The sequence below is a fragment of the Drosophila gunungcola genome (genome assembly GCF_025200985.1).
Source record: "Drosophila gunungcola strain Sukarami chromosome 3L unlocalized genomic scaffold, Dgunungcola_SK_2 000005F, whole genome shotgun sequence".
Taxonomy (NCBI): Eukaryota; Metazoa; Arthropoda; class Insecta; order Diptera; family Drosophilidae; genus Drosophila; species Drosophila gunungcola.
In genome coordinates this window covers 4,918,671-4,945,624 of record NW_026453180.1, presented here as the reverse complement: position 1 = coordinate 4,945,624, position 26,954 = coordinate 4,918,671, and the positions used below count along the sequence as shown (strand labels likewise).

Genomic DNA, 26,954 nt, shown 5'->3' with positions numbered 1-26,954 from the left:
CTATTAAAGTGCGAACTATTAAAGTCACAAGCTGCCTGTAACTTATTCGATTTATGAGCCCATCTTGAATACAGAACCCTGTTGCATTGGGTGTGGAGAACAAGTTTTCGCCCCAAGTGATTGCCTGATTGAGGCTGTTTGTCCTCCCCTGCATCTTCCACCTGCTGACAACGTGCCAAAAGAGCCCTAGAGGCTTCTTCTATTGAAGGGCCCAGCTCCAAACTAATTGCCTTGGCACGCCTTCAACTTCTTTACAACACAGAGAGAGGGAAGTGGAGATCTCATCAAGCCCCAATGCATATTCATAGTTATAACGAGATTTGAGGTCTGCCATGTTCACACAATCTTCCACTTTTTCACCCGTTTTAAGACACTCCTCATAACTGCACAATTACCTCGTTATTTTAATTAGTCAAAAAATAAAAAAATAAAAACCAAAAAAAATTGAGTTGAGCAAGTGCAGGGGAAAAAATTGAGGTGACAACACATAGGAAATGTCTAAATATGCAAACAAAAGCTGGACAAAGCATAAATCACCTGCGAGGGGAAGCAGGGGAACTGCAACTGCAAACAAGTTAATGAATGTATCTGAGAGATACATCTGCATAGAGCAGCCGCAAACCGGGAGAAAGAGTCGACAAATAGGGTTGGCCGAAAAGCAAAAAGCGGCTATAAAAAGCGTTAACAAGACAACAACAACAGCAATTGGCAAACAATAAAATACACTTAGCAGCGCAGAGACACTAAATTGCTGTTAACAATTCTTTGCAGAGCCCATCCAGCCAAGGCAAATAAATTTGTCTGTCTGCCAAAAGTGGGTCAACGGCAAGAAAAGCCTTCCCCTTTTTTACTTCATAGAAGTTTTTCAATGCCAACGGCAAACATTTCACTCAGCAACTTCAGCAAGCTCTTTCTCTCGCGTGTTGGGCAGATTTTAACTACCGTTTAAAACGTATCTCATAGATACTCTCAACTCTTTTCACTCCCCCCCTCAGCATTCATTAATCACTTTCAGTCAGTCCAAAGAGTCAATTTTGAACAGCCTGCCAAATGTGTTCCACGCAACGGCTGAATCTCTGGATCTTTCGGGTGCCTGGAACGAAGCGCACATTTGGCTTTTATCACTCGATCCGTACCAAATAAACTACAAGCCCCTAGGCCAAAACAAAAACAAAATCAAAGGAAAACACATTTGTGTGCCAGATTTTGGCGCATTTGCGGATCGCGTGAAGAATTTCCAATCAGACGAGACGAAAGCAAATTCTATGGCAGATCTTAATGGGTTTTGCCAAGAAGCAACTTGCCGAGACATGCGAAAATATGCATTACAGCTGGGACTTCTATAAAAAATTCACGATGTGTTATACACTCATTAGAACTCTTCTTCAATGTGTTTGATTGATCTGAGGTTTGTTGGATGCGAAGCGCATAGAAAGGCTTCCAGCACATATTTTGAATGTTTTTCCTTACAGAAATATGCCACGTTAAAATGGCTATTTTCTATCATAAAAATAAAATAGATTAATATTTTGTATCATTTAGTTTGTAGTTTATTTATGCCATGTCATTACTCGTTTTTTTCCAGATCTAACCGTGGTAGATGTGGTGTCCGTAGGTGGGAACAGCGTAGGACTTAAGAACGGAGACATGCTGAACCACTGGGACATGCTTCACGACAGGAACATGCTGAACCACTGGGACATGCTTTACCACCGGAACCTGCTTCACCACCGGAATATGCTTCACCACGGGAACCACATGAGCCACAGGAACGACTCCATAAGAGGGCTCAATGTAGCCAGGAGCAGCAAAAGCCACCGCGAATAGGGCAAAAATCACAGCGATCTAAATGGAATATGAAAACTTAACGCTCATCAAAGGATGACTTTCCTTTAACTTACAATGCGAAACATCTTGGTATATTGTATTGGATGAGAATCCTAAACTTTAAGATATTGTCACTTGGGTGCTAGTCGGACGACTGTTGATGATTGAGCAACGCATAAGTTACTTTATATAGCCAAAAACCAAAGCAATTATGACTTCTGAACAAACAAACATGTTTAGCCATGATTTCATATAATTCTTTGGTTTAATTGAGAGAATGGATTTATCAGTTGACCCAGAGGCGTCTTCATAAAGGTCTTTTGTGACCTTGGTTCTCGGCGATCATCACAAGCGCGTGAAGTCGATCGATATTATGGCAATGATCTTGGGAAGTAAACAATAATAGGCAAACGGATCTAAAGACTGCACACAATTGGAGAGTTATTGAATGGGGATTATGTCCAATGGTTGAACAATAACGACCGATAACGGGAAGTTCGCCGCCGGAGATGAAACAAAATAGAATGCGCATTATCCGAAGTTATTTTCAAATTGGATATAATTAAACTGGTTTGGCGCGTGGCGCTCGAACAGAAGTCATTTGGGGGCTATTTTTTGGCTAAGATGTTAACTACTATATATAATGATGCCACGGATGGTCATTCAACAACAGTCGTCCGACCAAAACACAAGTGTGATAAACTCAAAGTTTAAGTTTCAAATTAAAAAGAAAAATATTTCAAAATGTTCCGCATTGTAAGTAAAAGAAGATTAAAGAATTTCTTTGATGTGCGTTAACTTATCATATTATATTCAGATCGCTGTGATTTTTGCCCTTTTCGCGATGGCTTTTGCTGCTCCTGGCTACATTGAGCCCTCTTATGGAGTCGTTCCTGTGGCTCATGTGGTTCCCGTGGTGAAGCATATTCCGGTGGTGAAGCAGGTTCCGGTGGTAAAGCATGTCCCAGTGGTTCAGCATGTTCCTGTCGTGAAGCATGTCCCAGTGGTTCAGCATGTCCCCGTTCTTAAGTCCTACGCTGTTCCCACCTACGGACACCACATCTACCACGGTTAGATCTTCGAAAAATCATTACAAATATAGACTCGGCAAAAATAAACTAAATTAACAAAGAAAATCGTATGTGTTTTTTTACTATCTGGAGCGTGAACTAAGGAGTCGAGGTTTATTAAAAACAAGTTGAAAACATATTACCAAAAATATAATGTGGAAAATGTGACATTTTTTGTGATCCTAATAAACACATTTTAAAAATGCTTGAAAAAAGTGTCTGAAACTCTAAAATATGGCCAATCTTTGGGCTAAACTCCCTTTTAAAGTCAGGCACTTTCCATTTTTAACATTTTACACCATCTTAAACTGTTTTATGGCTCCGCACATACTTAAGCTGTTCCAATGGTCCGCTGATCATTTTATGGGACATTTTGTTAAATTTAATTTTCACCTCGCTCATTTTGTTATTTGCGAATAGTCACACATAAAGTCGTTAACAAGGTGGCAAACTTGCAGAGAAAATTTCTTCATTAATCAGCGGAATAAAGTAACGCCTCTAAACTGCAGCTGGCTGCATCTTCCTCTCCGTCCGTCTTCGTTTTTGTGAAACCCAATCCCAAGCTCGTCTTTAATTTGAGCCAATTAAAGTGGCGACAAAGCCTACGAGTCCCGCTGGAAAATAAGAGACTGAGACCAACCGCCTTGCCTTTCCCTTTTCCCCCGGTATTGCGGTTCGATCTTCGTGTTAATGATGAACCTGAATGGATCGTACATGAATTTTTCATTGTTTTTTATTCGGGCTTTATTCGGGTTATTAAATCGCTGGCTAGAAAAACTCTCAAGTGGTTCGGAAAACCCAAGAAATAAACAGAGAAAACATAAAAATAAATTGTGTTCGAAAGTCAATTTTGTGATCATGCTTTTGGTGGCTTTTTTTTGAATTGGCTGCTTTTGTTTTTTCCTGTTGCCAAAAGATTTATTGTTAGCTTTTTCTTCTTAATTTTCCCCACATTTCATTTCGTTTTTGGTTTCAGTTCAGCCTGCTACCATTTCAGTGCCACTTCTTTTACGGCTTAAAATAAATTTCTCGCCCAGAGTTTCGCAATTTTATAGCTCTATTAGAGGGGTAAAATAGTAATTTGCTGCTCAATTATGACGAAATCATTTGATCCGCTTCACATGTGACGTAGTTTTTGTTTTTAATAGTTTTTTTATACTTTTTTTTGTGGGCCTGTCTTTCCTTTTGTGCGGTTTGTTGTCTGTGGTAATGACTTCATCGTCATCAGGCGGCTACCCAAGATCCCCAGTTCATTTGATAAATTATCCGCCAGTTTGTAATAATATTTTTCATTGGCTCGCTCTGGAGGAGTTGGCTTCGATTTGGTGTGCCTGTTTTTGTTTTCATTTTGTTAATTATCCGCTTTAATTGTTAATTTAAATCACGAAAAAATAAAAGTGAAACTCAATTGAACTTGAGAGACCCTCCGCCATCTCTTTCTCGTGTGTTATTCTCTTATGAAATTGGGCGTGTTTCGGATCTGAGAAGTAGAGAAAGGTTTTCTGATCCGATTGTTAACGATAAGAGGAGATTGGATTGCTTTGGCATTTGTTGTGTTTGATTGAAGTGGAGTGGGAGACCTGTTTAAATGGTTGTTAGTCAAACATTTTCGAGTTTTACAACGGGGGTATACTTTGGTAAAACTTTAGCTTTTATGGTTTTTTTTCCTAATGGCATCATAAAATTAATCATGTTTATTTATAATATTGAAGGTTACAAATTAATAATATATTTATAATTTACTCAACTTTATTCAAATGACAATTTATGAAATCACCAATGTTTTTAAACTAGATAAAAAGGTGTGAAATAGTATGCAACAATAAATTCCATATCTAGCAGTTCGTTGAGCTTATTTCCAAAGACGACGTTAATTTTTTTGGTGAATACTTTTGATTTCAAAACGCGAGTGATTTCTGTGGCACTCCCCTAATCTTTTTTTAAGTATAGCTTATGTTTTTATAATTTTATTATATTAAACACAATAAAACCCCTTTTTGTTTAACAAGTTTTGATCCCTAATAGCTTTGTGATTTGTTAATAAAAAGAATTTCCATAAAATTATACATAATAAATATATTTGAGATGCCATTTAATCCCCTAATGACCTTTTATCGACACCCCAACTGCTAAATAAATTCACAATTACATTTCAGGAAGGCCCGCGTACGACTAAACGATGGCAAATAAAATGGAAAGTTTATTTAAAGGTTCATTTAACGCGAAAGTTGAACTATAACCGAAGCGAACTAACTGGGCTGTAACTGAATTTCAAGTGACTCGGACTTGGGCTAACTACTCTCCGGCTGGGCTAATTCGGTGGTAAATGTTTTATTGCCGCCCAGCAACTGCAGCTGGCCATATGGTCCGCTGCATCCAAGTAAGTCGGACTTCGAGTCCAGACTGGGGCTAACTTATTGGGCGAAAGGTTACAGCCAGCACAGCATTTGTTATGCAAATCTGGCGGAGGGAGATTGCAGCAAACACAATGGACACCCATTCGATAGAATCGGACAAGCGGCCGACCAAACCAAACCAAACCAAACCAAAGCAAAGCAAATCGAAATTCGAAATCCTATCGAGGCATGAAACATGAAATTATGACTGCCATAAAGTGGAGCACTTCCTCGACTCCCGCACACGAAACCGAAATTGTCAATGCGATTATATGGTCGCAGCTCTTAGCTAATCGCGACCATAGTCTAAATTGCGCCACCTTCACTTTTCCTGCGGCTTTTCCAGGGAAGCCAGAGAAAAACAAACTTATTTTCTCGCTTTTGTCATGCTGCTGCTGCTGCTGCTGCTGCTGCTGCTTGTCTTGACCATTTTTGGTGGCCCCAGTTCGTTGGAAAACAAAGACATCCTGTCGTTGCAGGCGACAGGGAACATGATTGTTTACGCTTCACTTGACCAGAACAGCGAATGCCTAACTCATTGTGGCCGTCAGGTGGTGAGGGGTTAAGAGAAAACCCCTAAAAGCAAACACTTGTCAAAGATCTTATCCGGAGAGACAAACATCGAAAATTTTATATTTACATTACTTGACATTGCCTACATTTAAATTTAAATGTCAATTTCCTATAATGAAGTTAAGTTTTCCTTTAAGCAGGACTCTCAAATATTTCATTTTTGAAAATAATACAAAGTATAAAAACTGATTAAAAAGTAAAATTCAAAAATTTGGTAAAAAAGGTTTCAATGAGTTTAGTTCTCAATTAGAAAGCAATTTATAAAATTGTCAAATTTGTTTCCTAAAAAAAATCAAATTTCTATAAGTAGCATAAAACTAAGTTTCCACATCTTTTCAAAACTTTTTCCTACAACATATTCCCACGTATTACAAATAAATTTCAAGTTTCGGCCAAATCTATAGAGTTATTCTCACTGGGCTTCGCTGTGTTTTGGGCTGGCTTTCAATTAAAAAGGAGATTTCAGTCAGCTCCTTGGGGAAACGGCAGCAGAGATCTCAGCTCGTTATGGCCATTTACATTGTCCGGCAGCTGACAAATTTTGGTTTTTACTTCACGGCGATCATCTCTCAATCTCAATCTCAATCTCGATTCCCAATCCAATCTCGAACTCCATCTTCCCCGGCTGCCTTTCCATTTGCTCTGTGGGTATCTGTAGTTGTCGCTGTAGTTGTGGGGCTTGATTGCGTTTGTGGGGCTTGATCGGTTTGTGGAATCGGAATTGGGTATTGGAACTCTAGTTAACAGTTTGGTTTTGGGGCACTGAATGCGTGTCTCCGCCCCCGGGAACTGCAGAAGCAACAACTGCAGCCACAAACAATTGACAGAGACAAACGCCTAACAACTTATTGGAAATATGTTTAACCATTTTGGGCAATTGACATTTGGTGCTGCCGTCGTCGGTCGATACTAGCTTAGGCTTACCTCTACCCTACCTCTATAAGCTCTGTGAGGCTCTCTCTTTCTCCCATCGACAACGTGACAAAACAATTGTCGTAAATCAGGGGCAACCAGACGGAGTTTAGCGAGCCAAGTTTTTGGCTAACTGCCCACAATGCAAACTCAAATATTGGTTTTTGTTTACTTTCATTTGGCTCGTGGCCGGCAGTGTTTTTCGCTTAGGTTTTAGTTTAAAAGAGAAGGAGAAGGAGCGAATGCGTTGGTGGAATTCCATTGTTTAAAAACTTTAAAGGAATTTTCAATTAGCCAAAAAAGTCACAATTCCTGAATGGGTCAAGAAAATGGGTAATGAAAGTAGTTTTCTGTAGACTTTTAACATAAGAAATGAGGAAGTTTTAATAAAGGTAAATAAAAGTTTTAACTTATTAGAATTCCCCAATGAATATATCTTATGCAACACCCCTCCTTGCACCGATTAACTTCTGTCACGGTCAAAGCTCAATTTAAACCGACACAAATCAGAGCCAAAGGCGGAGACCAAGGCTTGAGACTCTCTTCCGTCTTAGATTTTCCCAACTCAACTCACACACAATTACATAATATGTTGAGCCCAGAGCAGAGCCTTGTTTATAGACAATATTGTTCAGATAAAAATCCCCCTAAATCAAAGAAATACGAAAAAGAAAACCAAAACCGAAACCGAAAAGCGCAGAAAACAAATCTGTGGGCAATTCAGAGAGACGTCGAATTCACTCTCGATTGAAGGTGTTACAAACGTCCGAATGCCAATTATCAACCAGAGGTTCGAGGAGGTTATCTCAAGACCCCTTTCCTCTTCCTCGCAGCAATTTTCACTTTCAGCTCAATAAATTTTCGTAACAAAAAGAAAAAAGAGCGAAAAAAACAAGGGAACATTGTTGTCTTGATTTTCAAGGGGAAGTCAATGGTTTGGGGGGACGGAGAGGATTTGAACAGGAGGCGGGGGCAATGAGAATGACTGACGGATTCGGTCTTTTTTTATTTGGTTAAGATCCAAAACTAGTTGCACAATTTCGAAACGCACTAACGGAAGCCGCTGGAGAGGGAAAACTCAAACAAAGCTGAGGAAAAGGGGCAAAAAACTCAAGTCATTGGGGCCAAAGAAAAACGATATAATAAAATGCGTAAAATTGCATTTTTTTTGTGTTGTTTCTTCATGTTTTTGGTACACTTTTACCTGACGCGCGATTATTATATATTTTTGAAAGGCAGTTGTCAAAATTTGTATCGCTAGTATGTGCTTAAAAAATTTATAAAAAAAGTTTATTTGGAATTTTGCATTCATTAAAATTAGTCCTATAAATTATTTTAATTTAATTTATTGTCAATTTAATTAAATAAATAAAAATAAACATTTTGTTGGCTCAACCATACTAAGACATTGATTTAAAGCTTAAGGTTTCTGAATATTCTAGGAAATATAATTTTTGTATCTTATCAGAAGAGGATATCGACGAAAAGAGGAAAGTTTTAATTTCTTCGTATAATATGGTCTGTGCGCCTGAATTCCATTAAACGATTTAAACGCTTTACCAAACCAACACCCAGGTGTAAACGGACAATTCGTGCAGAAAAGTAGGCAATGTTAATTTAAGCCTCAAAGTATCCTTTAAAAATGGATTCATATAAAAACTCATAACTCACCGAGTGCACTGCTAGATGGCGCTGCAATTCCGCGTTGCCAAACAAAGTCAGCTCTGTGATTGTCGGCGAAGTCTCCAATTTACTCTCCATTTCACGCAACCATCTCCGCAACTCCTTGGGATCCTCACAGAGACCTTCTGGTCGTTGGGTCTCATCAAGCATCTGTTTAATTATTTAAATAGTTAATTGAACGTATACAAACAGCAATTTACATTCATAACATATTTAGTATTTATTATACAATAAAAAACTGAACAACAGATGTCGCCTCGCACTCACCTTAAAGCTGCATTCGCTGGACTTTTCCAAGACTGTTGCAGCGCCCTCTATCTCACAGCGCGCCTCTTTGCATGTGTCCAAAAGGTTCGTGTCCATGATGTAGTTGTAGTTCGTTTGAATGGCCGCCCAGAGGTCGTCTTTGCCAGAGGAGCCCAGGCCCAAGGTGGCGCTGCTGTGTAGACTGGTGGAACTACACTGACTGTTTCCGCTTCCCCACGAATAACGGTGCATTTTATTGCTATGCGAGTTTTTCTGAAATTTAAGTACAAAATTTATAAATTTGAGCCAACATTTTTTCTCTATATTTGTGGATAAATAAAATTATATTATATATAAAACTATTATTTTTTGTTTTAAAGCCCCAAACAAACTACTGATTAGAACAACAATACCCTCTGCAAGCGAATACACAAATAAATGTTGACAAATGTTGATTGATTTAAAGCACCTCAAATTAAAGCCGCTGAGGTGGCAAAGACCAAACAGAAGCAAAAAAAATAATTATGGAAAAGGAGAAGGGGGACACCGCTAAAAGTTGTTAATAAATAAGTAATTTGAGGCGTGCCAAATACGGCCGAAACAATATGCTTTGGCCATCTTGGGAGCTGGCGATTCAGATTGCCGGCTCTAGGCCGCTATAAAAACTGGTTTTCGTTCACTTCAAATTGCAAAGCGCGCGCAATTAATTAATGCATTTTGCTCATTTGTCCAAGAAAGTCCCCGATTCAGTAAGAAATCGTGGAAGGAAATTCCTTATTTACACAATCGTAATGCAATCGTAGTCCCAAAAGCAAACGAAATTGAAAATCGTAAATGAAATGGTGGATGGAATGGAATAGATGGAATGACTGGTTGCTGTTTCGTCTGATTTGAGTAATTGATTAAATGAATGAGCAGCAGCAGCAGCAGTAAGGTAGAAAACGGGGTGTGGGGCGGGATTTAACGCCGAGTGACTCGCATTTCAAGCAAAAACTCGCCTACAGTGACTAAGAAAAGTTTGCCGCCAAATAAGCTGTGAAATATGCAAGCTGTGACACCTGGAGGCCTTGAAAAAATATCTCTGTGGTCTTGGTCTTGTAAAAATCAACAGATTTTTATCAAAGAATAAAGTTCATGTATCTCGAAAACTATGAGAACTGGGGCAAAACTATTTGGTATGCAGATTTCGTGTTGGGCCCACGCTGATAAGTTTTATTTAAAAGATTTTGACACACCTTCTTCCGTTATTAAAATTGAAAAATAATTACTGTTATTAAACATTTACATTTAAAGCGATTAAAAAAAAAATTAAATCACCACATTTGTTATATGATTTTATCGTTTTCTGAATTTATGCATGAAACAGTAAAATAATCAATATTCCAGTGCAATGTTTCTAAATTACAATCATAAAACAACCAGCCTTGTGTGAGCTAGCAGCATTTTCAATGCACATTCCTGAGCAATGGGAAAATTTTCAGCTTGCGTAGAACATATGCCTGTTTTACTTTCCAGTTTAAAGCATAAATTAGCAATTTGTGTACATGGCCAGTGGCGCCAACTTAGTTGCACATTTAACCGTTGCAACTCGGTTGCATAAAGGCATGGTAATCGGGAAATTTATTAATAATTTATTAAAGCAATTTCCGTTGACACAGACACACACTAAGACATACCATTAGGGGACCAAGAAATTCTAACGGCCGCTTGTCATTTTTAGAGACCAAACTCGTTAGCGTGTGGAACGAAGGCTAAAAGTACAACAGGTACGAAAAGATGGAGGAGTTTTTTTACTAAAGTAAATGCAAAATTGTAAATACCCTAGCTAAAAAAATTTACCAGGAGTAGACTTCAGTTATTGGTGACCCCAACCTCGGAGAAAGGTCAAGCAAACCTTCATTTATGTTTTCCCATTTTTTGAACTTTGCCAAATATGTAGGTAATATCGGTTAATATTCTGTTATTTCCTAAGAAAGGGTATCAAGCTTAACTGGCATATGATCAATTGCAAATTTATGCGCACACACGAGTATGTAGCTACAATATTACCTGACGAATACCTGTTGTACCTCCTCTCTTCCCCCACAAATATCCATGACCATTTTTGGGATCACTCACCTTGAGGCTGTTGTAGGGCCGTTCCAAATGGAGCTTGGCCTGGATGACGTCACGACGCTCCTGCTGCTCCTCATTCGAGGCCTGCAGTGACGTCATGGACTGCGACTGCTTCATTAAGTCGTTTCCAACACTGTTAGTGCCAGTGTTGCTCTTGGGAACTCCATTCTCCGTTCCCGTTACATTCAAATTAGTTTTTCCTCTCGATCCACGTCGCTGCTTCTTGAGGGAACTACTGCGGCTACTGCTGGCCGATTTAGTAATTAACCCCACCTTATTTGGGGGCGTGGCTGGTATGGCGAATATGCCATCCAGTTTTATGGGTTTCGTTGTGTTTTCTTCATATTGATTTCGGGTGGTGGTAGCTTCGTTTGGGGACTCCAATTCCCTTGCCGATCCTGCGTTTCCACCCTTTTTCATGGCCGCTTTTTCAGTCTCTTGGTTGCTTATCATCGCTCCTGCTTCTTTCTCTGATTTCGGGGCTCCCCCTTCTCTTCCCGTTTCGTTTTCGTGTTGCACTTCCATTGTTCTCCAACTTTATTTGGCTTTGTTTTCCATGTGTGCATGTGGGGATATACGATTTATTTATTTAGAGAGCGTGTTATGTTAATCAAACCCCTCAAAAGTCACCCGAAATTTGCATGTCTGCCAGGCTTCCTCTCATTTCCATTGTTTCCCGTTCCGTTGCCGGCGTTCCGCTCTCTGACAATGACCTTCAGGGCGTCCCTTTCGATTTCCGTTCGTTTTTATGCAAAATACTTGTTTCGTTATTTTGATAAAATGTCGGTTTTCACGTATCTAAATTAATTCCACTGAAACGAAACAAAGAGCAGGAAAATTTGCACATTAGTCAAAAGGAAATCGAACAAATTAGGAGGAAAAATAGGTGGGCCGATATAAATGATGATTATGATGAGCGAGGGACCACGTCATGGGGCAGCATAATTAGCAGTTATTCGTTTCTCATTTCCCTTCTCCTAATGATGGGTATTATTACTATAGGCAAGCCATTAAAAGATGAAAGCAAATTGGCATGGGATCGTCTATAATATGGATTCATTTCCTACAAGCATTTCTTTGGCCCATTTTCTGCATTAGGCGGATCTCATGGTCTGATAGCATTTGCATTTATTATGTGGATAATTAAACTGATCAGTGATTGTATCTTAATAGAGGTAGTAACATTTACAATATAAATTTTTAAATAACAACCTATTCCAACTATCTTAAAATATAGATTTAGTTGCTCTTATCCCAGTATAATCGTATTACCAGACTTCCTAATGTCTTTATTCAAGAAACGTACCTTCTGAGTCTTATTTCTACCTTGTCTGGTTAAATCAACTTTGCGACTTATCAGATGTTGCACCATACTTGCGATGATGAAAGAAGCCTCTATCTCAGCCTCTGTGACCCCTCAATTCTCCTCCAGCATTAGCATAATTAAGTCTCGTAGAACTTCAGCTGAGTGCGGTGGCCCTATCACAGCCTTATATCTCATATCGCATATCACACCCACTGCAGAGTAAACAAAACGAAACTGTAAACGGCAATTAAAAGCAACTGTAACCCGCAGACAGCTACTACATAATAGCAGCGGGAAGGGGGCCGGTGGGAACCGGGGGAAATTATAGTAATTACGTATGCAAAATATTACTTAATTTCAGAGCTGGCCAGCGACTCCCGGACAGCGAGAAATATAAACAATGAACACGATTCTAATCGCGGCGCAACCAAATTTTCATACGAAATTAGTCGCGGAAAACACTTGTGGGCCATATTCGTATGCAAATTTCCTGGCCAAAAGGCTGTGGAGTTGTCCAATTCCAAAATTGGCCTGCAAGCGTTCATTTAGCCACTTGAGCGCCAGATCCGAAAGACACTGCAAATAGTGGGGAAAAATTAATAATAAAATTGGCAACTGGAAGTGGGTGGTGGTGGAAATAATTGAGGGGGAGGGCGTGCCCCAAAAAAACACAGATCAATGCTAAGAGCTGCAAAAAAAAATTGTTCAGGTCTTTGGGCAACAAAAAGCGTTACAAAACAAACCGCAAACAGAGCATTAACCCATTAATGACAGGGCTGTTGATAGCCTACGATTGAAGAGATTGATTTTCAATATAAATAATCCATTAAATAATAAAAAAGCACCAACATTAAAATTTTAATACAACTTCCCATAACATAACTTTAAAATCTCTTTTACTTTTTATAAATTACTTACCTACTTTATTAACCGTTACCGTAACAAAAAAAAACCAATAAAAATTTAACGATTTTCTTTCCTAAACACACATAAATTAAAGTTTTTCCGCTTTTATATGTGTGCATGCTTGCATATGTAACCCATATAATTTATAGTTAATCGCATATTTAACTTTTACATCTTCCACTTCGAAGAACTATATTTTCGCAAATTATGTTTATGACTTTGTGCCAGAGTCTCAGGCATATTAATTACATAATTAAGTAATGAATGCGGGAAGGGCTTTAACTCTTTTATGTGCTGACCATTAACTCCAATGTTAGCTTTATGACTCATGGAACTAAGGAATAGTTGCCGGGCGACAGTTTCCCCTTTTATGCAAATTTCCACTCGGTCTGCATGCAAAATGGGGATTCGCCAGTGACTAGACTTACAACCGAAAGACTGCTGAAAAGGCGTTGAAAAAGTACAAAAAAACACTGGGAGTCCTCCCCTTTCCGACCAATTCATTTGGGAAATGGCGAATTTCCAGTTTGTTTGAGTTTCAGGTTTATAGGTTTGGCGTTTAACTTCCGCAAGGAAATTGGAAAAATTAAGAGGCTTAACTAAGTTATTTAATAAGTCAGGATTTGGATTTAAAAATTCTCAGAATTCCGATTAAACAACATGATCATAATTTTTAATGCCCAATCAGTGGCTCTTTAAAGTTTGAATGGGGCATTTATAATCTTTCAATATTATACAATAAAGCCCAGATAAAGAGTCCACAAAATATGCTAATTAATTTCCCCCATTATGCATTACCCAAATATTTAACACTTTTAGATAATAACTCACTAGGCTTTGCTCAGTTTTCTTTCGAATCTTTTCTTGCATTTATTTTGTCCACCTGTTGAACTCTTGCATAAGACACCTGTAAACATTCGGTAATAGCACCAAAGTTCCAAAGAAAACCGATTTTCAAGCGAAACCAAAGTAAAAACCCCGACCAAAACATGTGGAACATAAAGTTTAAGCCACAAAGCCCACAGACCTCGAAGACCCAAGAGATCGGAGACCCCAGAGCAAAAGAAGAAGCCAAAGCAAAGGCCATTAAATAGCACAAAGAGGAGACAAATACTAAGTTTATGCTATGAACTTCATGTTTTCTTGAATACATGAAATCAAAATAACCCTGCGATACAGGCCAATTCATAAAATAATAAAGACCAAACTTTATTTACATGTCTGGCATCTTTAGTATTATTATTCTAGCTGATTATTAGTACTTTTGTAATCGCTTAAGTGAACAGGAAAACTAATGTACAATGACGTTTAATGGAGACAAAAACAATTAAAGACAATTACAAAAGTGAGAAGAATTTAACTTCAATTACTTACTTTTGCGTATGGCGTTGCCACTTAATTTATAGATAGTTAAGATGGTTGCCCCACTTCACGCATTTAAGTTAAATTCATAATTAATCATAATACATGAAATGATTGCATGAAATGCTCATCGCATAAACATAGTAAGCGAAGGGACAGCCAAAGAAAGGGCTAAAAATAGACAAATATTTGCGTATAAATAAGCCAACGAAACCAAAATGAAGTCAACAAACATGTGTGGATTGTGGGGAGTGGTTTTTAAGGAAGGGGTCGGTCTTCAAGATCGCAGGTTCCTCCACATTGTCTATGCCAGACACGAAGTTTTGCTTTCGAGAAGCTCGTAAATCTGCCTGAGCTCATTGTTCATCGTTATAAAATGCCGGGAATGATGACAATAGAATCTATTTCAGGAGACGTCACAGTCGCTTGTTTTGGGTAAGCAAAACTTTCAATTTTCATTGGCGTGTCTGTTCATAAATCTTAAAACTTTGTGTTTATCTTTTTGCCTAAATGTGGTTGGAATTGAAAATCAAGGCCTTTGGGCGCTAAATGCTTACTGATTCATGATAACGCATGAGTGACTCTCCTTTGAAAAAGCAATACAAACGTACTACTTATACTGATCAAATCGTTTAAGTATTTGCTTTCAATTGAATCCCTTCTCAAACACATTAAAAACGCACTTAAGCTTTAATTTCATTCTCACTTTTGATTTCCCTCTTAGAGTTCTTTGAAAACGAAAACAAAACTTTCATTGTTCTGATTCGCACCAAAACCTTTTCCATTTCATTTTGTTTCATTTCTCTTTACTTTGATCTTTACTCACTTCCGTTCTGCACTTTATTTACTCTACTTTTGTTCATCTCAAAAGAGAAGAAAAACCGGATGTAAACTCACTAAATTGTAGATTATTTTCACGTTGAAAAAGTATGTGACCAATTAAACCGAATCAAGTACAAACAATTGGTAGACCAATTGTTTTGTTTACCCAGTTTCTTTCGATGAACTTTATTCGTTCCCAGAGATTAGATAGAGTTGATAAGGTAATTGAGCGACACTCGAGTGGCCCGAAACTTAATCAATTATATAGAATATTGCATTATCTTGGGCCCTTGCCAAGATAAGACTTTTAGTTTGTCACAATAAGTCTTCGAAGTTTGCGTTCTTGGTCATAATTTAGTCATCAGCTGGCTTTTAGGTGTGAAGTCATGAGTAAGAATAAGTTGCGATAAGGTCGTTTATAGAGGTGGTATTTTTATTTATCAGGATTTTATTCACCAGAAAATATATGTAACAATAGTTTCTTTGTTTAAAGCAACAAGAACCAAACTGTGAAACTGGAAAATATAGATATTTTAATAACAGTCCCTCAGAACTACCATCTCTAATTGCAAAGTTAAGGCCAGACACTTGGTCGACCCCAGAAACGGACAATCAGATAGACCCAAACCGAGACAATCGACATTCCACAGACCAAAGCGTAATTAAAATATTGTTTATATTGCACAGCAGCCGTCGCGGCTATATTTTATATGAACCAGCAGCCAACCAACTTCTCGGCAAATTCTTCCAAGAATCGCGTTGGCAGTGCCAACGTTTGCCACACATTTGGCCATTCAAGCCGAGTTGACCAGGCTAAAAGCCATGATTGGAGGAGACCCCAAAGGCAGACAACATGCCATAAATTGACAATTGCCAAAGACAGTGCTGCAGCGACAACAACAGCAACACAACTGCAGCAGCAACAGCAACAGCTGCTGTTGCAGCAGCAACACCTAATGAATTGTTAACTGCACGAAGCGAAAAAAAAGGGGGAAGTACGGCGTCGAAAGGAGAGGTGAGACGGCGTCACTTTTGGCACACGTGAATGTTGGCCAAGTGGCCAAATCGCTGGCAATCTGGCGACAATAACAATAACCATATTGACTTGTAAACCAACATCAGCAGCAACATCAACAAAAGCGAAACCTTTTCGGTGGCAAAAGGGGGTTAAGGTACCCGGGGCAACCACAATTGCAACCGCAAAAACACAGAAAACAATCACAATATGTGGTCCAGTGCAACCTAGTTTAAATTAAGGGGGCTTGGGTTTTTTGTGGGCACCCAAGACAATGAATTGTTTAATTTGTTGTGGTCGTGTCTTGCTTTGACAAACTTTTATCGGCCCGAACATGAAAAATGCCGATGGAGAGAGGCAGATAACTGAGATTTTAAAGCGATACATGATCTAGATTAAGAAGGGTTTTCCTTTGGGGCCTTAACTGTTTTATGGCTTTAAAACTACATTATCCATACAGTTTTACAAACGTTTAGCAAGCAGCTTTGCTGAAATCACTCTTTTGAATGTGGTTTTATGAGGTTCCCATTAAAAATCTTTGATCTTCACAGTCTTTGTATTTTTTCATACCTTCTTCTACCTTCTTTATTTAGTCATTTCCACATTCAGAATTCATAGTTTCTCAACATCTTTACTAGTTTCTCAATCTTGATTATTTATAACTCACAGTTTCTTAACTAGTCTTTTAAACTTCTTTATTACTTTCCTAAGCTAGATTTTGTTGTTCTTAGTTATTCTTATTAATCTAAGCTCCTAAGTCAGAAAATTTTATTAACCTTTCAATACAGCTTAATATCATTGTTAAGAAAATTTAATATAAGTAATGACCCATTATTGCTTTGTGGCCAGACTATCAATTATTTATTTCTTGATTTATACAATTTGAGGTATTAAGTTCTGCGTTAAGCTTTCTTAAATATAGCTTTCTGATCTTATCATAATCGAATCTCCTTCTGTGTTCCGGGGTATCCATGCAATCACTTGGGAAACATTTGTCTGAGTGTCACACTGAAAATGAAAGCTTTGCAAATTCCTTCGCCTTTGCCATGAACCCGCCAAAAGTCAAAAGTGCCTCCTCCACACATGCCATACAAAGCAAAGGAGGGGGATAAAAATAAATACAATAAATACAAATAAAAAGCAACTGCAAGTACTGTGCGATAGATGGCGACTTGGAACATGGCCACGGAATGAAGCCAGTGGACAGAGGACCAACAGACCCAGGCTGAGACAAAAGGAAACTCTTTGTGCTGGTTACATATCTTTTGATTTTCGGTGCAAAAGCAATTAGAGAAGTGGTTCACCAATGGACAGGAAAAAAATAAAGGAGACCGACAAAAAAAAAAACGAAAGCTATCATGGCTCGAAAAGTGGGGACAAATTTTGGGTAACATGCAAACATTGTATCGCCACCTCCCATACACAGAGCAACCCCAACACCCGCTCTCCTGATCTGCCACCAATTTTATTACAGTCAAACTACTTTAATTTAGGCCAAAAAAAATTGGGTATATATATATATATTTTCGAGTGTTTATCAAACTTCAAAAACCAGCTGTTTTCAATAAATTTGTAATATTCCAAAAACATTTTTAGCAAATCCCCACTATTAAGCTTAATTAACTTTATAGCTTTTTACTACAAAAACGTATTTGATTTACACAAAATACCTCTTGGCAAAGTTAAACTGTATTTATTTTTCGCTTTTAAATTTGTCGCTAACATAATTTGTCTACAACTTATAAACATTTTTGGCTCCAATCCACACACTCCCCCAGCCGTTTTCCACTCCTTTCCACACCCGGCCCACTTTTCCCCCTTTTTTCGCCCCCTTCCACTTGTCTACATTCCTGGTCATATGATAAATGTTTCGTGTTTTGTCTGTTTTTGCGGTTTGAACACGTTTTCCTCGTGTTCTGCGATCGTTTTTTGGGGTCCCCACCGCATTACACATGACACATAGAAAAGCTATCAAAGCTTAAACAAAAAAAAAGATTTTAGAAAAAACTAGTCCCGATTTTGCCACGCCTCTTAGTAGGGAAGTCGTTTGTTATGACTACTGACCCACCAAATGAACAGGCGTTAACTCTTTCGACAGGTGACAGGTGGCGATGCTGTAAATAACACCAGGCACACCCACAGATATGCTATCAAATTAGTGGGTTAAGTGGTGCAGCAAAGCCGAAGACATAAATTTGGGTATGCACTTCAAAACGGTTCAAAAAAGCTAATTAGTTAGGTATGAGTATAGTTTATTTACACTTTGGTGAAATAAAAAAACGAAGTAAGTCAAAGTACTCCAGAGGATCTTGGCGTAACTTGGTTCGAATTATATTTCCTTCAAATTTTTGAAATATTTTTCTAGCAGAACAGCGTTTTTCTAACATTGTCGCGCATTAGCAATTTGATCATGACCTTGAAATTGACCTACTTCTAAATGGTTATGATTTCTACTATTTAACACGTTTTTCTTCAATTAAAAGCTCGAGTCCAGACTTCAATGCATGCAATTTCACTCAATGAACTCTCTTAATTTACACATTACGCTACTCAAAATCTCACATGACAGCCACAGATTGAGAGATATGGATGGAAGCTGCAAATAAACCCATCTGATTTGAGCACCAAAAGCCATGGCAAAGTTAATTAACCGACAATTACTCACATAATCGAGTGTGAAAAGCGCGCAAATTGTGCGAAAGTCGAAATTCATTGAACGTTCAGTGAGCTTGCGGCGTTCACATCCAATCCATTCGATGCCATTCAATTCACTTTCGGCTAAAACGAGATAAAAGAGTGGCAAAGGCAAAGATAAATAAATGCGTGTTAAAACAAATAAGCAAAATGATGTGAAAATGTTTTGAACGGAGCGGAAACGGAGTTTGACTAATGACAACAACAACAACGCATGGCCAAATGGAAAATTGGGGAAATTGTTCACCAATGTTTTGATATTAGCACTTGGCACAGACACAGATATACGCTCGAAATTGCATAATGGAAAGCCAAGCCAACCGCAGAAACTGAGGCATAAGCCATCAACTTTTACCCGGCAACATTTGCTTAGCAACATTTTAAATACCCTGGCAGGGGGTATCATAAATTTGATGGAAAGTCTCAAATTAATCTCCTACTCCATAAAGTTTTTATGCCTATTTATTAGAAAATCAATGAACAAAAACTGACATAAATCTGAAGAATATTATTAACTTGTTTAAAACGTTATTGTTTTATATTGAGATTTATCTTTTATTTTGTATATCAGATATTTTTATGTCATTAGACTTTATGTTTTTTTAATTATATTTTGAGATTTACATTCTATTTGGTATAAGTTCTTTATGTAAATGTCAAGTAAGACGATAGATGAACCAATTGGTATACTTTTGAGTTTTCAATTCTTTTTGTTACAAATACTTCTGTTAATGTCAGGTAAGGTGGTATATTTAAAGTATTCTGTTCTTATGTCATTCTCTTTCTGTATTTTACCTAAGCAGTGTGTATTGTTTAATAAATTATCTTGATATTCAGTGATATTCTAGGGTATATTTCACTTCGAGTTCCGAGGATTCCTGTTTACTTCCTTGGCCTTTTTTATGGCAACCTTTCGCCAGACACCGCCGCAACCCCGGAGCTGTCTCCAGTGATAAATCAGCTGCACCGCCAAAAACCCCCGAGAAAACAGTCAAATACTCGCCAACAAAACTCCCACAAACTTCGACTATTGCACGACATTTTTTTGGTGCAGTTTTGACCGAGGGCGTCTCGCATAACAATTCATTATCATTAATTATATTTGCACTCAAATTGCACAAACGGAAAACGAGAGGGAAACCAAAAAATCGCCGACGACGAGCTGGGCATAAAAAATTGAACAATGTCGATTAAATTGAAAACAATTTTACGCTGCAAAATTTCAATATTTCCCGTCATTTGCCGTTAGGCTCAACGTTAAAACAGCATTCCCGACCCAAAAATAAAAAAACAAAAAACTATCAAATCTCTAGAGTGGAAAAGAGAGGCAAAATATGGCTCATAAAGCATCGAACATCAACAACAAAAATCGGCAACAACAATTTATTGGTCGCATTAACCTCGGCGAACTCTCTCACTTTTCTAGACCTCCCCGGGGGGTGGTGGGTGGTTGGGAGGTGCGGGGGGCCAGTCAATCGATGCGAGTTGTGAAAATATCATTTACAGGCAATTTGTAAAAAAGCAACAACAGCAGCAGTAAAATAACTGCAAGCTCAGCGAAATTTGCACGAACAAAAAAAGAGGAAAAATACAAAAAAACAAAAAATCAAAAACAAATGAACGGCGATTTACTTTAACAAACAACCAAAAACAAAAACCAAAAAAAGGGGGCAAGTAAAGGGGGGCAGCAGGGTATCTGTGGTCAAGTTGTTAAAGTCGGAAATGGGCACAAACGCCGATCGTCAGCGGTCGACAACAGCAACAACAACGACGACGACAACGTCTCCAGGCGATAATTGGATCCCTTTCCCAGTCGCTCATAGAGTTAAGAAGGTAAAAGGGGTTTTGGATGAAAATACTCACAGCTAAGGTGGATATTCAATATACTTTTTTTTTGGTTGAGTGGGAAATTTTCTTGTTGGACTCTAAAAGATTTTGACACATGCCAGAGGTGATGAAATCTAACAAAGAACTGTTTAAAAGTACATGGTAAAAAATAAAAGAGCTATAATAAAAACAAACTAAATTAATGTATCAAATATGGGTTTTAAGTAGCAATATTTTCCAAAAACCCTAATAGAAACAATATTAAAATTGTATTTATTAAATTTATTGCATGTCTATAACTTAAGCTTCAGCCACACTCCTTTTTATGTAGATGGTAAAATAAACAATGTAAAAGAAACAAAATTTCCTAAAAATTAAATATAAATTAATTCGTCAAATATAAGTTTTACCAGCAGAGGTTACCATGTATACCAAAAACCCTATTAAAAAAATTATTAAAATTTGAGTTATTCAATTCATTAAAGCTTCAACTGTACTCCCTTATAGTCCATCCATTTAGTTTTATATAAATTCTTTCAAGTAATTCTAGAACCCTTTTATTTAAAGCACCCAATACCTAAAACATTCTCCACTTATCCAACGGTCTCCATAACTCTTTTGTTTGCATCGCTTTTTTTTTGCCGCCAAAATGAAATTCAAGCCAAAAGTGCAAAAAGCAGATGCGGAACAAACAGAAATTCTGTCAGGTGAGACGCAATGCAACATTTTCGGCTGCCTTAACAAAAACAAAAGAAAGAAAATGAAAATAAAAACCTGAGATCAAGAGCTTTCACAGAACTCTCGACCGAACAAAGAAAAACAGAGACATTAATTCGAATACTTCGTGAGAAAAAGAACAAACTTGAAAAAAAAGAGATTTAAACTGAAACCCACTTGAGTTCATTAACGAAACTCAAACGAAAGTGAAAGAGGAAGAGTGGCAGGCGGCAGAGAGAAATGCATTCGAAATGCAATAGAAAGTGAAATGCGTTGGCAAAACAAAACCGTCGTCGGCTACGGAAAATCTCCTCCAAATGAGCCGCAAGATGCTGGCGATATGTGTTATGGACAGACCAAAGCCCCTCCCTCTTTACTATTACCCCCTATGCCAACTCCCATGACCTTGTTCGCAAATTCTGTTGACGTACATCGAATATGGGTGCCACCAAACCATCCACATCCACATTCGCATCCACCAAACGAGACACCATCCTTTGCGCTTTTCCAGCCGATTGCCATCAAGAAATATTTGAGATTCACTTTCGGAGCCGTCAAGGCAGTAGAAATGCACCGAAAGGCAGTAAAAACAATGCCTGGTAGCCGCGCATTGACAACTCATAGATAAAATGCTTTTCTTTAACTATGACGCGACTTCCAACTGCGACGGCCTCTTCTCAATGGCTGCAAAACAATGACAAACTCTGCTTCTGCAACTGGAAAGTGGAAACACACGACGAAAGCCACCAAACACACTCGAATAAAGATGAATGCACATTTTTCTATGCTCTACATTTCATAACTTATTCCCACATCAATACACATACATCAATGATAGAGAAATAAAATTAAATTTTTTAAGATATAAAGACAAAAACAAAAGCAGAAACTGATAAAGGAGCTTGAAAACATTACTCATGTCGAACATATATACATTTTAAAGCAGCTTTATTTGAAGGAAAAAACTATCAGTTCTGATTTTTCCAACGCGAAATCTTTAGCTACCCAAGCAACTTCTTAAAATAGGATAAGAAAAAAATGACAAACAAATTTAACAACAAATTACTATTTTAAAGTACATAAATGACCTGATATTACCTGTTCTTGATTACGTTTTTAACGCGAATTCTTTAGACTCTTAAATAAATTTCCAGCAAAAAGAAAGAATAACAAAAGATTACTTTTAAATACATGCAAGAATAAATAAGGGCTCATCGAATGAGAATATAAACTTGGTTGATAAGCCGATGCCAAAGTTCGCAATACCCTCCAATGAGTGCATAAGAAAATTGTCGTCAACTTGTTGGGGATGTGTGGGCTGGCATTCGGCACTCGGCGCTCAGTATGCGAGGCACCAATGACTCGACTGAAATGCCATAGATTCGATTTTGATAAAATGCCAAGCAACAAGTTGGGAGCGAAAGAAAGAAAAAGTGAGAATCGGGGGGTAAGATGCGGGGCTAATAAGAAGAAAAGAGATGGCGCAGGCGCGAAACGCCAGGCGATAAATCTTCCAAACTTACTTTTGCCATTGCAGTCGCAGAAAATGAACAGAGGAAACGAGAGTAAGCAGGCGAAATACTTGCAGTTAAGAGTGCAAAATCGTGGACAATCGGGGAAGAGTGGGTATTAATCTGCCGTGCGTAAGAGACATATACAGTTGGTGTCTGTCTGTGACGATAATTGGGCCAAAACGAATGCTTCGGGCACCGGCAGGTCGGGTTGGTAATTGATATGTTTACAGCTCTATTTTATTCGCAACTCTATTAAACCCGCGTCAAGCTGCGACAAGCCATAAACCGAGGAAGACAATCCAACAATTAGAGTCTCGATTTGTATTTATTTTGGTTTGGTTATGGTTTTGGTCTGTGATCGGTTCACTTTCGTTTTCCATTTCTATTTCGATTGGAAGTGTGAAAGGTTCACAGCGCATTGGTGATCATCAGGTGGTCTTTTTTGATTTTGTTGTGACTGCTTCTCTTTTTGGTTACGGCTAATGAAACCAAAGTGATCTTTAACTTGCAGATACGATCACTCGATGGCATCATTGGGTGATCAACCAACGACAAGTTGAAGTGATCTTTTTTCAAGCGATAAGATCAACTGGGCTAAAATGTCTGCGATAGATCAGTGACAATTAATTGACAGGTTTGCTGGAGTTGAAGATAATGTCGAAATCAGCGGATTATAAGTGATCGTTAGATTGCAGAAATGTCGGTCTTGGGTTAAGGATTGATCTGCTTTGGTTGGGAAACTTCTAAAATATTCAATGACTTTTTCGTAGACACATCTTTTACTAAATGGATGTAAATATAACACCATTACCTTACTTAACCATTAACCTTAAAGGCTTTTAGCAATCTTCGATTACATTTTTAAATTATACCTCTTTTGACACATTAATTTATATACCAGTATGCAAATGCTGTTTTAAGATTTAATTGAATTCTAGCCCCGCTTTATGAACCATACTTCATTTTTTTACCGATCTCTTGCTCCCCGTTTGCTTTTAATTGGCCAACCTAAATTGCTCAATATCAAGTTTTTCCTTTGTTTTTAGGTCGCCGCCTGGTTTCGATTATGTAAAAGTCCTCGCATATGAAAAAAAAGCCGATATGAATGGCTGCTTGTTTGACAGACTAACTGAGCCTGAACTGAACCGACTCACATATACGTATGTCTTATTGGGTGGTGGCACCCTAGATTTTGTGGCTCATAAAGGCGGGAAAAAGAAACAGAGTAACTATACCCGCAACAATTAAAAAGGCATCAAGGCGCAGTGCAAACAAAAAATAAACAGAAACTAGTTTACTCCGAACGACATGGGCTCCAAAGCTCAAATTGAAATTGGGATACTTGTTGGAATTTTTGACGAGGATCACAGGAGTCACAGCTGTTGCTGGCAAAGTCTTAGCCAAAGCGTGTCCCCGGCATCTCGAAAATGTTCGTTAATTGTGCAAAATGCAACTTTGCTATTGTCACACAGCTCGGGACTTTTACTTTGGCAGGCTTAACCAACATTGGACTTCCTGTGCCTCATCAAAACCGAAAGAGACATGCAACATGCAATCGGCCTTTGTTGTTTCGGTTTGTTTTTCTCTAATGATTAATTGACTTTTGCACCCAAAACACGTTCGATCTTTGTTTGATCTTTGCTTCCTTTGGTGGCCACCTCGCAAACTCCTCCTCGTCGTCTACCATTTTTCTCTTCGTCTTTGTTCAATTGGAAAATTGCTCTTTTAATTTCCACCGACATTTCTGGCGGATCGTGTTTGGTATAAATATTTATGCATTTTTCCAAATGTGCATCTGTGCAACCGTTTTTGCAGATGGTAACGTGAGAGATCTTGTTGAACTTGAATGCTTCGTTCTATTGAATATATTTTTATAGGATATATAATTTCTTTTTTTTGTGTAAGCAAATAAAACTTGAATGTTACAAACTGTTAAAGAAATTGGAGATATTTTTTTGCATCGCTAATTCAAATGAGATATTGTTTGTCTTTTCTTAGTGTGTTTTTTAAAAGTGTTGTTTTGATCACCTCTGATTTTATGAACGATACTTCACTACAATCCGAAATATCCTGACGTGTCACGCTTTCATCTCCAGGTGAACTCACTTAGCTCATGGTTTATGACGTTTATCATGGAGTCCGGGATCCAAAAGAGTCATGTGTGTGGCTGGTTTTTGTTTGCCCCAACTTCAGTCCCAGTTTGCCGTGGTTTGTTTCGGCTTGTTCGTGTGATTAATTTATTGTTCAATACAATTGCGTATGAATTATTGAGATAGCGTCAGAAAATGACATGCAACGGCCGCCGACGTCGCTGCCTCAGGTGTCTTACCAAATCTCCCCGACTCTCCTCAGTAGATCTCATTGTCTGATCTCAAGGCTGGGAAAAGCAAACGCAATTCGAACCTCTCTTTGTGGACGTGTTCGCCGAAATATACACAATATACAATAAAGACAAAAAAAACACCCGAAAAAAGTGCATTTCATAAATGCATCTAGCAGATACTAGATACTCGAACCAACAGTTCGCATTGTGTGTGCTTTTTTGTTCATATCGCACGCGGCACTTTCACATTGGGTGAAACCATTGGCCGAAAGTGTAACTCTCAACGGTTAATCATGGGGGTTAAGGTTACCTTTTGAGTTGCAGCCTGAACTTGAGATGGAGTTCATGTGATTAGTTAGGTGAAATCGTTTTAAATGAACGATATTTGGGTCAGGTGTATATACTTCATACCCACCCCCACAGAAAACTTATTTTTGAACAACAGCTGGACAAATATATACTCCCCAGACACCCACTCGTGTGTCCTTCCTGAATGTCAATGTTGAGCATAAACCCCACTCTTTAAGAGTCAAAGTTCCGTTTGTGAACTCTCCTTTTTATGGATCTCTGACACGCACACTATATTAACTTTTTTTACTATCATAAAGCGGGAATTTATCTTTCGTTTAGAGGTTTGTAAAGGATAGGACCTAACATATTATGTACAATGAATTAATTTAACTAAAATATTATTTTGAATAGGAAAATACTTAAAGTTTTAATTTCAAACCTTTCCTGCCGTCAAAAAGAGTATTTAAAATTCACATTATTATACCTCCAAAAATTGTATTTGATCTGGGCTGCTAAAATTCGCGGCCATCGCGTGTTTGGGCCAAGTTTAAAAAACGAAAACACAAAAAAGAAGCCGGCGGCAGCGACGTTTGTTGTGTAGCTTGTAACTGTTGTTATTTTTCGTTGCGACTGCTGTTTGTTACCCCCGAAAATTAGCCGGTTAAAGGTGGTGGTGGTGGGCAGACGTTGAATTTTAATTAGCAGCACTTGTGTGTCTGGCCCGCAGTCGCAGGGGGCGTGCCCCGCCCATAAATACTGTGAGCGAAAATTTAACACATTTCAAATGCACGAACAGCAGGGAGCAACGCCGCAGACCTTTTATAATTGCGGAAAATATTATACCCCTTTTATTGGCGATTTTCCAATGGGTGAACGTTCAACGACCTGCCGGCAGGTGGCGCCTCACTCAGTTTTGTCTTCATTTTTTTTTTTCACTCCTCATGCAATTTGCATTGTTAATTTTGCATTTTTAGTTTTTGCTTCTTTTGTTTGAGTGGTAATTAAATAGTCATAAATCAGACAACCGCAGCGAAATTAAACAAGAAACCGTTTTGGCATGCGAGGGCGGCTTCGATTGAAAGTATTCCAAATTGCATTTAATGACACTTGTACGAAGTGAAACTAAAGTGGATGAAGCGAAGGAAAGCGTCTGGAAATTTTCAATAGAAAATTGGCAGCACATGCAGGTGAAATTCAGAGCAAATTTACCTCGGGTAATAAATTGGTTGTTTGTTAAAGAAAACATTTAAAACAAATCCAGAGGGACATTTAATTTAAGTACTTGGTGGATCTTTAATTTAAACACAATAAATTAACTTAGGGCATGTTAAGCAATAAAAGTATATAACAACTTC

General features: G+C 38.2%; 4 protein-coding genes across 22 annotated transcripts in view; 2 read left to right on the top strand and 2 right to left on the bottom strand.

Annotated features, from left to right (window-relative positions):
• The window catches only part of LOC128259019 (klarsicht protein), a 123,409-nt gene that overhangs the window by 73,331 nt on the left and 23,124 nt on the right, over positions 1-26,954 (bottom strand). For 8 of the 11 annotated variants that reach the window (XM_052991091.1, XM_052991089.1, XM_052991097.1 and 5 more), the window contains 4 exons: positions 18,899-19,011; positions 10,826-11,634; positions 8,729-8,980; positions 8,450-8,611 (listed from right to left, as the gene is read on the bottom strand). In XM_052991091.1, coding sequence (XP_052847051.1) covers positions 8,450-8,611; positions 8,729-8,980; positions 10,826-11,347 — 936 coding nt within the window. In that variant the 5' untranslated portion in view covers positions 11,348-11,634; positions 18,899-19,011. The remainder of the gene's footprint in view (positions 1-8,449; positions 8,612-8,728; positions 8,981-10,825; positions 11,635-18,898; positions 19,012-26,954) is intronic. The other 3 variants (XM_052991093.1, XM_052991096.1, XM_052991090.1) reach the window with 2 other exon arrangements.
• Positions 1-26,954, top strand: part of LOC128259048 (uncharacterized) — a 367,779-nt gene that overhangs the window by 330,221 nt on the left and 10,604 nt on the right. The gene's annotated exons all lie outside the window — the stretch shown is intronic.
• LOC128259055 (uncharacterized) lies at positions 1,526-2,011 on the bottom strand. Its single transcript, XM_052991186.1, has 2 exons — positions 1,902-2,011; positions 1,526-1,845 (listed from the first exon to the last, which is right to left on the bottom strand). The coding sequence occupies exons 1-2, from the start codon at positions 1,911-1,913 to the stop codon at positions 1,588-1,590; spliced, it is 270 nt and encodes an 89-aa protein (XP_052847146.1). The 5' UTR covers positions 1,914-2,011; the 3' UTR covers positions 1,526-1,587.
• On the top strand, positions 2,481-2,951 carry LOC128259057 (uncharacterized). The gene is made up of 2 exons (XM_052991187.1): positions 2,481-2,583; positions 2,645-2,951. Exons 1-2 carry the CDS (start codon positions 2,572-2,574, stop codon positions 2,900-2,902), a joined length of 270 nt encoding a protein of 89 aa, XP_052847147.1. The 5' UTR covers positions 2,481-2,571; the 3' UTR covers positions 2,903-2,951.